Here is a 14,194-nt window from a genome sequence, read left to right on the forward strand (position 1 = left end):
GTCTGCGTACGTGATGTCCGTGTGTGCGCGTGTGTACGTGTGTATGCACCCAACAACCCCAAGCGGTGCATCAGGATCATAAGGAAGCACGCACACTAGCCATTACTTCGGAAATTTCCTAACGCTCTGAGAATTAGTAAATCTCTAGTATCCGGTAATTGTCTTTGCAAAGGCTCCTTCCTCCGCGCTTTCCTCGCCCCAAAAACAGGTGTCGCTGTATCTCGTGAAGCCGCCTCTGGCCGGCTCTGGCCTTCGGAGCTGGTGAAATTCAGAGGGCACACTGTGTATATTTCAGGGCCCCACAGGTATAGACCAAACCCTCAAGGCCTGGATTTGCGCGCACGATTGCGTTCAGTGTGTGAGGGCGGGCACAGGGAAGCTTGGCTGCTATTGCGGGCGTGCGGGTGTACGTGCGTGAATGTGTGCTCACGCGCTCCAGGCTGCGCCCAGAGCTCAGCCGCTGGGTTTGAGAAAAAGAGGGTAGGCAAGTGCAGGGGCCAGGCTGCAGAAGACCCGCATGGAGTTTCGAATTAATAGAGCTGGTTTAGCTGTTTTTCCCTCTCCCGCTCCTTTAAACCTTACTGCATCGTAGGGAGGGGGTTGGATTCTCTGTGGAGCTTATGGAGGAGGGGGAGCAGATTGAAACAATCGAGTGGGCGCGCCAGGACTCCCCGGCTTCAGGCGGGGAAGGGAGGGGAGCCCCGGTTCTGCGCAGGGAGGGGGCGGGGTTGGGGGACCGGGAACAGCGAGGAGGAGGGGGTGACCGCAGGGGTGGGGAAGTGATCACCCCCAGAGGCAAGACTTCGTTCGGATCCGCATATTAATTGAAGATATCTGATTAATTCCAGCTTCTGATGACTATAAATGGCGATTCTCTACCAAGGTGTCTTTATTTTAAAAAAAAATCATTCCGTGTCATCCCCCACGTCAGGCCTGCTCGTGGGCGTGAGGCTGTACTTCCTCCGCCCCCTCCTAATGGAGTGAACCATTCCCAGCTCTTCCCCCTCTCTCCCTCAGCCTGCCTCTCTCTCTCTCTCTCTCTCTCTCTCTCTCTCTCTCTCTCTCTCTCTCTCCTCTCTTGTTCGCTCCCTCTCTTTCTCTCCTCCCTCTGCCTTCCTGGTGCAGAAAGTCTTCGTCGCTCCTGGAACTTGTTGGCAATGCCTATTTTTCAGCTTTCCCCCGCGTTCTCTAAACTAACTATTTAAAGGTCTGCGGTCGCAAATGGTTTGACTAAACGTAGGATGGGACTTAAGTTGAACGGCAGATATATTTCACTGATCCTCGCGGTGCAAATAGGTAAGTGGCCGCCGGGCCAACCCGGGCGGATGCGCTGAGGGGTCCGACTGGCCCGCAGCCGCCCCGGGGTGCGGAGAAGCCCGCAAACCCCCAAGGGTGGGGACATCGGTTCCTAGGGACCAGCGCGTCCCGGGTTGGTTTTTCTAAGAGACTCCAAACATTCACCAGGAAATGTGAGCGGCCAGCCGTTTCAGGAGGGGATTTCCCCCCCTTTTTTTCCCAAAGCGCACGTCCATTTTTTGCTTCCTTTTCTCGGGTTAGACCAGGTTTGGTGCTATCTGGGGCAATGCATTGGCCCCTGCGATACTGCAAGGTATTAATTTGAAGGGTCGAAAGGTGAATGCAGGAACAAGATGGCTAGGCAGCTAGTACTAGAACTGGAAAGTTTATGTGCAGAAAGCAAAGATATTCGGGGCTTAGACTGCTGCATTTAGAACTTTGTCATTCTCCCGCCACCCCCACCCCTCATTTCCTAGCCGCAGCGTTTGCACCGGACACCGCAGACCGGTTGGGGGGCAAATCAAAAATGATAGGGAATCCCAGTATCCATATTTTAATGTGCTTATCGAGGAGGTTGAATTCAGCCAAATGTACGTGCATATAGTTTTCTATGAACGTTTGCCTGTTTCTTTCCACATAGGCATCTGTATTTTATATGTAGGAAAGGGTTAAAAAGTGTTTGCAATATGTCATATCAGCTGTGTATTATTTTTGTTTGTTTGGGGTTGATTACGGACGGATTTATGTAGTCCCTATTTTATGTTAAGGAATGTTGAGTCCTAGTTACACTGTCGTGGGGTTTTCAAAAGTTCACATTTTCCATCCAGAATGAAAAGGTTACGAAAGGGAGAACTAGAAAACCCCCTTCTCTCATGCCGGTCAGAGCATTAATTAACGTGGCCTAAAAGTGAAAGTGAAGCAGATTATTAATAGAATGGACAAGAGAAAAAATAGAAACTCTTCAAATGGGTTTTCTGGAGACCGAGGGAATTGTTGCCTCCTATCACTTCAGGCTGTAGCATTCTTTGCAGACAAATCCTTGCAGTATTTGGGTTGGGGGGGGGGGGGCTTTAGGGAATGGGTTTAGGGCAAGAGATGAAATGCATAACATTTTTCTTCATGAGAAATGTGGAGGAAACTGCGTTTGGAGTTATCTATACAATAAAATGGATTCTTTGCAGTGAGTTTTTTTAATGCATTTGACATGATTTTGAGTATCTGATTTTTTTGCATGAACATTATAGGGTTTTAGATTGTGTGGGTGCAGGATGTTGGCGTTTTCCTTTAATTCTGAGAAATGACTTGATGTTTTGAATCTGGTTGTTTTGAATCTTCGACATTAGTGCAAAGAGCTGCAATAAAGAACGTGTCTAATTGCAGCAAATCTCTTAAATGTTGGAAATAAGTAAATGTGGCATTTTGCCTGCAAATTTTTAGAGAGCAGAAGACAGTACTTATTTTGATATGGAGATTTTAATCGGAGATTTGGGGCTCTGTTTTCCCGGTGAGAACTAACATTACTTTAGGGAGGAGGTTAAAAAAAAACAGAGATTGTGCATGGGGGATACGATTGGAACACACTAACCTCAGCCCCAAAACGACCCTTTGTTGGCTGTGGAATTGAAATTGAGCAAATTTGCCCCTGAATGTCTGCCCTTTCCCAACCAAAACCTCTGTCTTTATTAATTCATGTCTGGGAGCTGTCCCAAATCATTGACATTTGGGAAGAAAAGTGGGGGCTGGGGAGGGACCGGGAGGTGGAGAGGGCGATGAACGCAAATGAAGACGCGGTGGGAGGAAGTTTGGAGTGAATGAGAGGTCGAACGAATGAATGAACAAACGGGTGGAAATGGCACAAGATAAGGACGCCGGAGAGGACCGGGAAGGAGCCTGGCTCGCCCGCCCGAGCCTCGCTGGAGCCGGGTTCAGGAACAACAGTGAGGGTCGCTCGGACTGCGATTTGCGCGATATGTGAGCCTGCAAAATATGTCCCTAGCGCGAGCTCCTGGCCTCCCTTAGCCAACTAGAGACCAAGGAGTCATAGTTGCAAAAAAAAAAAAAAAAAAAAAAAACAGAAAATTTTACGACTTATTTTACACACGCAAACACTCACACATGCGCGATATGGAGGGTCTTCTCCAACAGCGCCTAGAAAGATAACGTGACAGGAGCGCTTACCGCCACGCAGCAAGCCCCGCTTCCCCTTTAAACATTTTGTCAGTACATCTTAGGGGCTACTTTTTCACCACCGAGTTTTGGGGGTGGAGGTAAGGGGTTAGGAGAGACAGGAATCTAGGGGGTGGGGGATGGATGGACTGTATTTTATTTCGTTTCTTCGCTGCGAAGCTGCATTTCTGGCATGCATTATAGAGAACGACGGGTAGGATTTGTTTCATTGTGACCAAGTTCCTGTTAGAACAAACATTCGTTTGTTCTATCCCAGTGTTCTATTTGATATTGCAGTCTCAAGGGCTTTTAATATTTCGCGTGGTGGGGGGACGGGGGGCGGGAGATTTATGAGGGTTTACCTATCAGCCTGAGCCGAGGTCGAAGTTAACCTCAGTCGCTTCCCCAGAGCTTCCCGTTCCGGATTAGAAAGCTTAAGGCCCGCCTCGCTCTCCCTGCAGCAATTTGCAAACGGTGCGCTCTTGAAGACTGCTGCAGGTTCGGTCACCTTTCCCCCTTGTCTGCGTCGGGGACGGGCGGCGCGGGGGGTGGGGTGCGATGAGCGGTACGGTCCTCCCGGGAGACATTCACACACTAGCTGCAGCGGCAAGAACACTGCCCAGGAAGCGGCCGGCGCTTAGGGTCATGGGCATTGAAGGCCAATGTCGATTCTGTGAAGATTCTCACAATCTTTCCCCTCCCCTCACCCCAACAGCGCAGGTCTGCGCTTTGTGCGCGCCCTCCTTGTACCCGGGGTGCTTTTGGCCTCTTGCCATCAAACGTTTAGCCCGGTTCTTTGGCTTTGGAACGAAGAGAAATGGCCACCGCAGCGCATCCGCGGTCTGGAGCCTGTCTCTCCCCGGTCCCGGGCCTCAGGGTTTGACCGACCTGAGGCCCGGAGCGTGGACCTCTATGCGGCCTGGGTCTAGTCCCCTCCTACTCCTCCACGATCACCTCCTCCCACCACCCCACCGCCCCCCACCACCCCTCCCTGGAGGGAGCCCCGAGCTAGAGGCCAAGAGCCCCAGGCAACAGCAATCTGGGCCCTCTGTCTCTGGGCTGGGCCTGGAAAGGAAAGGTCTCACCCGCGACTGGCTAGAGTGGTGGCCAGTTTGGGGAGAAGGGGGGCGTTAAGAATGTGGCCTGGGGAGCTGAGCCTCGGACTGAGGGGAAGAGGCAGCAGGAGGCCCAAGGCTCACGGATTTGGCCTCTGCGGGGTTGACCCGGGGTCACCTGCGCAAACACATCCGTGACCCTGCCGGACCCTGACTGCCCTAGACCACGCGTCACCCCTGCCCAGTCCCCAGATGCCCAAGCTTCTCTCTCTCCAGTGGGGCGGAGAGGGTGCATGGAGGATTTCACTCGGAACACACACTGAACGATAGGCAATCAGTTTTATAATGAACCAATCCGTTCGGGTGGCTGCTGGTGGCTTCCAGAGACTTTACTAATTTATTCATTCAGCAGTGTTTGCTGAGCGCCCACCAAGGACTGGGCGCCAAGTGGAGGCTTTTTCGCACGATGTAGCCTTAGGTTCAGCTGCGTGGCCCCATGCTTTGTCGCCTCCCTACCCCTTCTTCACCCCCGCACTCTGCTGTGACCCCACCCCATCACCTCAGAACTGGAAGATTGCACTTGGAGAGGCGTGCCCAGGCTTGCTGGGGAGGTGCTGGGGAACGAAGGAGGGAGTGAGTAGAAAGAGACAAATAAAGGAGGAAAGGAAGGTGAGAAGAGGGGATGGTAGAAACAGAAAAAGATATAGAGCGAGATTCGGGAGGAAGCTGCAGGACCGGAGTGGACTCACTACCTAGGCCCGCCCACCCACCACCCACCCTCCACGAGCCACCCCTGCTGAGACACCGACAGTCAGTGGAAGACGCGTAGGTGAGTGCAGGTCAGTCATTCTGAGGCCACAACTTTTATTCACCTGTAACAATGTCGCGCCCCGAGGCTGGGCGCTAGTGGACACTGCTCCCTCGATGGGGAGAAGCCGCGCTGGTTGGGGGGCTGACGGGCTGTGAGGCTGCAGGGTAGGACCTCGCGGCTGCTGACTGGTGTCCCCTCCTCCTCATAGCGTACCTGGTGCAGGCCGTGAGAGCAGCAGGCAAGTGCGATGCGGTCTTTAAGGGCTTTTCGGACTGTTTGCTCAAGCTGGGCGACAACATGGCCAACTACCCGCAGGGCCTGGACGACAAAACGAACATCAAGACCGTGTGCACGTAAGTGTCCTCTAGGGCCTGTTAGGTTCCTGTTCTGGGGGGCGCTGCTGAAGTCGGAGATCCACGCAGACGCGAATCCGCATGTTCTCGCCTTCTGGCTCCCACCCTCAGACCCTAGCCCGGCAAGCACTGCCCAAGGAGACGCTATAGTGTGGGATGCGCAGAGGAGGCTTGTTCCACTGGGGGCCCAATCCCAGCGCTCCGAGGCCTCCCCCGCAGGCACAGTGGCGCGTGCATTCAACGCGCTGGAAGCCAGGGCGAGGCACAGGGAGAACTGCTACCAGTTCCTCGCTCTGCTTGGAGGCAGTCTTCATTCATTCTTCGTGAATGAGAGGTCGGCCCAGTACTCTCTGAAAAAGAGTTGATTTTGGTTTGAGGAGTGTTTTAGGTAATACTAAGTTTGCCTAAAAGGAAGGTCTCTGGCCTATTTTGTTCATTTCTCCTGATTCAAACTCCCCCCCCCCCACCCAGTTCACCTAGAAAGTTGGCTGCAGGCAAGAGCACAGGTCCCCCTTCCTCTTTCTAGGAGAGAGGCTGAAAGAATATTTTGTTTGGTGCCAATGACTTTGCCCAAGAAAAGTGTGTCCTGGGCATCCAGTGACTGCTGAGTTTGTAATCATTTCTGAGATCTAGGGTAGTCACCCTCCTTGCTTTTTTGTTTTCCTTTCTTCCTGCATCAGGACCATCCCCAGGCCAGCACAGCTAAAGGCCCAAGGAGAGCCAGGAAGTTCATGACCAAGCCCAGTGGCATTTTCCCACAGGTTGGCTGGAAAGCGCTCCTCCCAGTCATAGATGAGGTGACCAGCAGAGCTTGACTGTCGTGGACCAGCGATATTTTAGCTGCTGCAGACCTTAGAAATACCCCTATCCTCTGCAATACACACTTTTACTCTATTTTTCAAAAACAGCTGTGACAGCCTCCCCCACCCCCACCCGCATAATAGCCCTTCCAATAAAATCAAGGCAAGAGGTGTTTCTTGTTCCCCAGAAGGTGGAGTGACTTTTTACTGCACTACCTTTTTTAAAGTGAAGCCCTTCCTCTCTCTCTAATTCTTGGGAGTCGGTTGGGGTAGGTGTTTATTTGTTTAAATTATGAGTAATTAAACAGGGGTCAATTTGCTGCACATGTTCCTAAATACTCTGGTACCCACCAGGAGCCACAGAAGCCAAGTAGCTAGTACCTTCCTATCCGGTACTACTGTACCGGATACCTACCTACTGTAATTCCAAATGTCTTATGGTAGGTAAGAATGTATGTATAAAGCACAACAAAATGTTAAATACAGATCAGCTCCCAAATCCTCCATTATTTACCAGAACTTGGTTATTCCAAGTCATTTTAACTTTTTAGCAGGACTTTGGTCCTGAAGAATGGAAATGAAGAGGGCCCCTCCCAGAGGTCGCAGGCCACAGCTGGGCTGGGGCTCCCACCTGGTTGGTGGCGCTGGTTTTTGGGACACCTTGCTGAAGCCCACCTCCTCCCAGTCCCACGTGGATGTCTGTCCTTTTCCACCTTGTCTCTCTCCCAGGAGGACCCCGCTCCCATCTGGCCATGGATAAAGAAAGGAGAGATTAAGACATCCTTTGGGAGCTGCAATTAAGCAGCGTGCTGTCCTCTTTTCTTTAAATCTTGCTGTTTATCTTCAATTGAGGAACCTGGAAGCCCTACACCCCAGGACCCCCAGTCTCATAAATCAGAGACTCAAAAGGTCATTAGAAAACAGCCAGAGCTCAAGGCAATCCAACAAGCATTTATAATTTTATTATTAGCCAGAAGAGGGGGTGAGAGTGGAAATAAGGATATATCAAACGTGGTCCTGCCTTCAACGCGCTTACAGTCCAGGCTAGCGAGCAGAAGGGAGAGATCCGAGACGGTACAATCAAATTGCCTGGAGAGCGGTCGCTTTTGACCTGGGGCTCTGGGCCCTGTAAGGTGGAAGCCAGCCGGAGTTACCGAGACACACAGATCGACCCGGCACTGAAAGGAGACAGCGCCCCAGGAATCGATCACGGGTTGAAATTATATTTAGTCTTGGGATCTATTTTGGGTGTTCAGAAGAAAGGGGGACAATAAAAAGGACAGGTTGGATGAAGGTTGTGGGGGCGGGGCTAGGAGCTAAGTCCAGGAGGAGGAAGCGACTGAGGGAGGTGTGGGGCTCCGGAAGAGACAGGAAGGAAGGACAGGGAGCCGGGTGCCTGGAAGGTTGGCCTCGGTGGGCACTGCGCCAGCCATGGAGTCCGGCCTGGGGCGCTGGGCACTACACCCCTAAGGCTCGGGGGACGAGGCCTCATGGGGTCCAAGCCCACGAAGAAGACTGGGGGCGCGGGGGAGAAGAGGAGGGACCAATCACGCAAGGCGGGGTGCGTAGAGGTTTGTAAATGCAGGTTTACAAAGCTGGTCCCAGTGGCTTGGGGACTAACACTCACCACCCTGGGGAGGCGACAGGCAAGCAGGAGCCTCCTGACGGAATCTGAGCTAGGGGACTGTGGAGAGCAAGGCGAGGGGCCACGGAAGACCGAAGCAAGCGAGGATGGGCAAGAAGTGAGGAACTGAACAGAGGAAAAACGAGAGGAGAGGAAGGAGGAGGACAAAGAAGGGTAGAAGAAAGAAAGGGAAAAGAGGGAAACGGGAAACAAAGGGAAGTGGGGGGAGAAAGAGGGCGAAGGCGGGCGAAAAAGCACCGCAGCGCCGAGAGGGAGGGCGACAGAAGGGGCGAGGAGGAGGAGAAAGTGAGAAGCCCAGAGGGGAGGGCCGCGCTCGGAGCAAGTACCCATCTTGCGAGCTAAGAGGCATTAATGGGCGGCAGCTTGCATGGCTTAGCACAGTTTTCCTAGCTTTCCCCAAGGAGGGCGAGCAATCTGTTTGCGCAGGCCGAGGTGCCAGCGCAGCGGGTGCGGCCCGGCTCCCGGCTGCTGGGCCCCCGCGGGCCGCCAGGGGAGAGAGATCAGACCCGGGCGGGGGCAGCCTCTCCTCCGACAGCTACTTCTAGGGTGGTCCGAGGTCCGGAGAAAGCCGACCTGGCCGGTCCCCCGCGACAGGGTGGTGGAGAAGAAGTAGGGAGGGGTCGCCCGCGGAGGCTGGCGAGGCCGCGAGGGCCGAGGCTCACCGACGCAGGCCCAGGGTCCTCGCGCGCCCAAAATGAACCTGCTTCTTCTGTTTGTTCTGTTCCTCGCCAGATACTGGGAGGATTTCCACAGCTGCACGGTCACAGCCCTTACGGATTGCCAGGAAGGGGCGAAAGATATGTGGGATAAACTGAGAAAAGAATCCAAAAACCTCAACATCCAAGGCAGCTTATTCGAACTCTGCGGCAGCGGCAACGGGGCGGCAGGGTCCCTGCTCCCGGCGCTCCCAGTGCTCCTGGCGTCTCTCTCGGCAGCTTTAGCGACCTGGCTTTCTTTCTGAGCGCAGGGCCGGCTCCCCCCGCGCGCCCACCCACACTCACTCCATGCTCCCGGAAATCGAGAGGATGATCCATTCGTTCTTTGGGGACGTTGTGATTCTCTGTGATGCTGAAAACACTCATATAGGATTGTGGGAAATCCTGATTCTCTTTTTTATTTCGTTTGATTTCTTGTGTTTTATTTGCCAAATGTTACCAGTCAGTGAGCAAGCAAGCACAGCCAAAATCGGACCTCAGCTTTAGTCTGTCTGCACATAAAAATAAGAAAACGGCAAATCCACCCCATTTTTTTTTTAATTTTTTTTTTGGCAAAAGAATCTCAGGAACGGCCCTGGGCCACCTAATATACTAATCATGTTAATACATGACAAATGATGTGCTCCTCCTAAAGGAAAGAGGAGAGGAGAAGGCCAGGGGAATGAATTCAAGAGAGATGTCCACGAGGGAAGCATATGGTGAATAATTCACGCTCACGTCTTTCTTCCACAGTATCTTGTTTTGATCATTTCCACTGCACATTTCTCCTCAAGAAAAATGAAAGGACAGATTGTTGGCTTTGTGTTTTAAGGATAGGCGGGAGAGAGGGAAAGGTTGGGGAAATCTCGGGTTAGAGGTAAAGGCTGCGAGAAATGCTGCTAAAGTCACTGAGAGGTTCAGCTTTACCTACTGTTATTGATGCATCTTTCCAAGTCCACTGCCTTTCTTTTCCCTCCTCTCTTGTTTTAGCTGTTACACATACGGTAATACCTGAATATCCAACGGAATAGATCACAAGGGGGGCAATGTTAAATGTTAATCTAAAATATAGTTAAAAAAAGATTTTGACATAAACAGCCTTGATTTTAAAAAAGAGAGAGATGTAATTTAAAAAGTTTATTATAAATTAAACTCAGCAAAAAACGATTTGCTACAAAGTATAGAGAAGTATAAAATAAAAGTTATTGTTTGAAATGGGGGTGTCGTCTGTTTCCTGCCCCAAGCCTGCTTTCTTGGCCGAGTTCTCAGGGGTACCTGAAGGGACACATGATGCCAGGTGACAAATTCACCTGCTCACACGCCACTTGATAACCTACTCATCTTCAAGCCGACTCTCCTCAACTAGGACACTTAGCCATTTCCCTGAAATTCTGTTTCCTGAAAGAAAAGAAAGAGGAAGTTGTTGTCGTTGTTGTTGTTGTTGGTTGTGGTGGTGGTGGTGTGTGTGTGTGTGTGTGTGTGTGTGTGTGTGTGTGTTTAATAAACTAAAAAGCAGAGGTCCTTTCTAGGTGAGGTTTAGGGGAACTGGGCTTGTGCTCAGCTGAGGAAGCACACGATTGCCAGTAGCCGGCCCGCGACCCCTGCCCCAGGCGGGTCAGAGCCCTAACCACCGTCCCTGCAGACCGAGCCCTAACCACGACTCGCCTCTTCCTCTGCGGTGGCCGGAGGCAGCTTGCGAAGGAACCGCCATTAAGGGCTCTAGCAGAGGGGCCGAGAGGCTGTGGTCCCTGGCAGGGATCAGGTGAATCCTTTCATAATTAATAAGACAGCTCAGCCGAAATGGCGAGGAGACGGGGCCCTATTGATCTGGCAGTCGAGCTGCTTCCACCTGTCTTATTTATAGGCCCCGCATGGCCTTACGGAGAAGTAAACATTTGAGAGTAAACACCACCAGAGGAGACCAGCGTCCAGGGCCGCAGGACTCGAGCAGGCTGGAGGAGGGAGAGCTGAATGTAGGTTTCTGGGTTTAAAGAAATCGAAATCTGATTTCTTGGAGAAGCTGCGGGTGGGAAGGAGCTGCGGAGGCCCCCGGGCTGGGGGTGGGGACGGATAAAGGGAGGCTGAGAAGCCTTCAGGGGTTTCCCAAGCCGCGGAGCCCGCCGGGCGCTGCCTAGAAGGGTGCGCGGGGGCCCTGAAATGCAATGTGTAAACAATCGTTAGAGTAACAGTTCATAAATCAAACCCGGTAGGTCGCTGCCCAATCTGCATTCCCCCCTCGGATTAAATTCCAGCAACACATGCGTCCCTGCGCCCGGAGCGCTAGGAGCTGCCCAGATTCTTAATGGCAGCATATATTACCGCGGCCAGTTCACGCACGCGCTGCGCCCCGCCACTCCCGGGAATAGCTTCACTCACTACCCCCTTCCTCCGTGGATCCCCGATTCTCAGTCAAAGCCAAGCGACATTCTCGGTGCCTGCGTGGAGTGGTCACCCACCGGGGAACGCTTAGTTGCTAGAGAAAATAGAGTTTGGTTTTGCCCATTTTGTCTCAAATATTATTTTCTAAGTATAAATAGGATGGTTCTAATCCGAGCTCAACCCCTGGAATTCAAATTAAAATATCTCAGCCTATTTTAAATACGAATCTATCTAATGAGGGGGCGGAGATAGAGGAGCGAGAGGGAGGGTCTTTTTTGCCTGAATAGCGCACCGCCTCCGATCGATATCCTTCCCTCCGCAAACCCCGCGAAACAGTGCGCTTAACTGGGCGCCTTGCTCGAGGAAAGAAAACGCTCGCGTGGTTCCTCCAGGCTCTGCGGGGGGCAGGGGGGGAAAGACCGCCGCGAATCACCGAGGACGCCTAGTCCCTCGCTGCGTGGGCTTCCCACCTAGACCTGAATCTCTTTCCAGATCTGGGAGGAAGCGAGGCGGAGCCAAGGTGCTGAGGCGACGAGGGGGCGGGGATTGGGAGCTCCCGCTTGTTTGCTCTCCCTACTGGCTCTTTCTCTGGGAACCCCATCCTCCTGCGGCCCCCACCGCCTGCCGGAAGGAAGCCCCAGAGAAAAGGCACCCCGCCTCCGGGTCCTCCCACGCCCCCACTCCACCCAGTCCCAGATCGCCCGGGGGAGCCTCGAGAAAGCTTGGCGCTGTGTTTGGGGCTCCCTTGCCCTGTCCTAGGCGGGAGACCACGCTCACGTGCGCTTGGAGAGAGCCCCTGGAACGCAGGGCAGGCAGTGTCAGGAAAAGCAGGCTGCCGCTTCTGGCTCGTTAGAGAACATTTCTTCTCGTTGTGGTGATTGTTTAGATTATTATCGCGTCGTCTTCGACTCTAATTTGCTGTTTAATCATGATGACATCTCCATATGTTAGTTGATGTTATTGTTTTTAAGCAGCAACACTGTAAGCCCTGTTTCCAGGTCGGGAAGATATTAACCAGGGTGAGCATGTCCCATCACTGAGGTGGGGGTAGGGGGGCAGGTGTCAGGCACCAGGGAGATCAGCAAACCTACCTCCGCCCGGTGTCAGAGCAGTCTCCAGCTCTGCCCAACGCTTTCCACGTGGCCCACTCGCGCCGGCTTCAGCCCCCTGAGTTCCTATTGGGCAAAAGGGCCCTCATTTTCTCCATACCCGACCTGAGTAGATTAGAGACACAGAAATTCACGTAAGCGTGGTGATTGGTTATCTTCACGAAATTGCCAGAGGCCAGCTCCAGAGCTCCTGGCTCAGCCAAAGAACTCCTTGAGAGGGGAACTGACAGGGAAGGAGGAAACAGGTGTAGAAAATGGGGGATGCAGAGAAATGGGGGGGGGGAACAGATCCAGAAGTAGAATTAGCGGAGGGGAGAAAGGGAGGCGACCATCTTAAACACAGAAGCAGATGATGGAGAAACCGAGAGCTGGAGATGATAGAGCTGTGAACAAGAGATGGAGGATAGAGATGAAATTGGGACTTATTTTTATTCAGGACGCTCAGAGAAGCAAATGAACATAGGACCACCACATAGATTCTCTTTCTGTGGGTCCACAGAGCCTTTCATTCCAGCCTGAGCCTCAAGGGCTGGGGTCACAGGAGTCTCGGCACCTTGGGGCTGAGCAGAGCTAGCTGAAGGGAGACAAACCAGATGGATGGGGCAAAAATGGAGACTTTCCCCTGTTCTCCTGAAACTCCCTCAAGTCCCAGCAGAGCTGCTTCTAGGAAGGCCTTCAACCAGTCTCTCCGTTTCCCACTGCGCAGTACACACAAGGCTCTGCACCCTGGCAGGGCCAGGCTGAGCGCTGGTGGTTCCAGAGGGGTCCACTCTCTGGAACAGCCTACGGCCCTGTCCCGTGGGACGGGAGGGAAGGTTCACTACCCCATTGCTACTTCCTCCCCTCCCGGACACCCACCAAAGGAAATCAAAGCGTTGCTTCTCCTCCCCCTCCCCACCACCCAGCTTGCCCCAAATGTTAAAATGAAATGGTGGGGCGTGGGTGTGTGGGGGAGCAGTGAGGATGCCAGCTCTGCGGCTCCAGCACGACTCTGGGTTCGCTGCCCTCCATTCACTATCCCGCTCGAGTCACTGCATCTCCCTACGCTGGGGCTTCAGGAAACTTTGTAACGCCGCAGTTTGTGTTTTAATCCCACGGGGGGGGGGGGGGGGAAGCAACAGGAGCCTTTCCTCGATGTTGGGGGGGAGCAGCCTCGGCTCCAAACACGAACGTCCGGAATAAAGAAACTGCCCAGTCCCACTCGGGCAATTTTCCCACTCCAGCCCCACGGGGCAAGGAGTGTAACGTTCCCGTCCAGATCCTCACCCTGGAGGGACATCAGGGGCCAAATGAGCTCTGTTACCAGCTGCCTAACTATGGGTAGGTTACTCTACCCCTCTGTACCTCAGTTTCCTGCTCTGTAAAATGGGGTGACCATACCTCACTCATCGGAGTATACTTGTATCAAATGAAATAACATAGGTAAAGCACTTTCACACTACATGCCACTTACCTGATATTAGCTATTACTATTGTTGTTTCCTCCTGCCTCCATACAGGCTTAGTCCCATGGGTCTCACTGAAGTCTTCAAAATAACTTCAAGGCGTTTACTTCAACTCATTATGACCTTGAATACTTTAGGACAGTTTTTCTTTATAGTCCAGCAGCTTACATTCCTCTTGCCACAGGCTACTCAGAGCTTCACCCCGCTCTGGCCTTCTCAGAGGATGCTCTAGATAAACTCCTTGAATTAAGTCAGCAGTAGGACCGTGACTGCACCCCACATACTCCCCCATCCCACCAGGCCCCTGGCTTTTCCTGTCTGTGCTCTCTCATTCTGGAGCGGCTGGGTTCTCCCAGCCCTAACTGGATTCCTCCTGCAGCTTCCTCCACAGCTTCTCTTCCCCCTCCTACCTGCCATTTATATTAACTTCCTCTCCCAAA

At 52.8% G+C, this 14,194-nt stretch overlaps 1 protein-coding gene and 1 long non-coding RNA gene across 2 annotated transcripts; one reads left to right on the forward strand and one right to left on the reverse strand.

Annotated features, from left to right (window-relative positions):
- The first annotated feature begins 1,009 nt into the window (after window positions 1-1,009).
- On the forward strand, window positions 1,010-10,036 carry NRN1 (neuritin 1). Its single transcript, XM_019710858.2, has 3 exons — window positions 1,010-1,296; window positions 5,537-5,681; window positions 8,859-10,036. Exons 1-3 carry the CDS (start codon window positions 1,242-1,244, stop codon window positions 9,085-9,087), a joined length of 429 nt encoding a protein of 142 aa, XP_019566417.1. The 5' UTR covers window positions 1,010-1,241; the 3' UTR covers window positions 9,088-10,036.
- Window positions 9,946-11,793, reverse strand: LOC141572156 (uncharacterized). Its single transcript, XR_012497337.1, has 2 exons — window positions 11,554-11,793; window positions 9,946-10,219 (listed from the first exon to the last, which is right to left on the reverse strand). It is a non-coding gene; the product is annotated as an uncharacterized LOC141572156 (long non-coding RNA).
- Between the last annotated feature and the right edge of the window lie 2,401 nt (window positions 11,794-14,194).

Source organism: Rhinolophus sinicus, linkage group LG06 (assembly GCF_036562045.2).
Source record: "Rhinolophus sinicus isolate RSC01 linkage group LG06, ASM3656204v1, whole genome shotgun sequence".
NCBI classification, from domain to species: domain Eukaryota; kingdom Metazoa; phylum Chordata; class Mammalia; order Chiroptera; family Rhinolophidae; genus Rhinolophus; species Rhinolophus sinicus.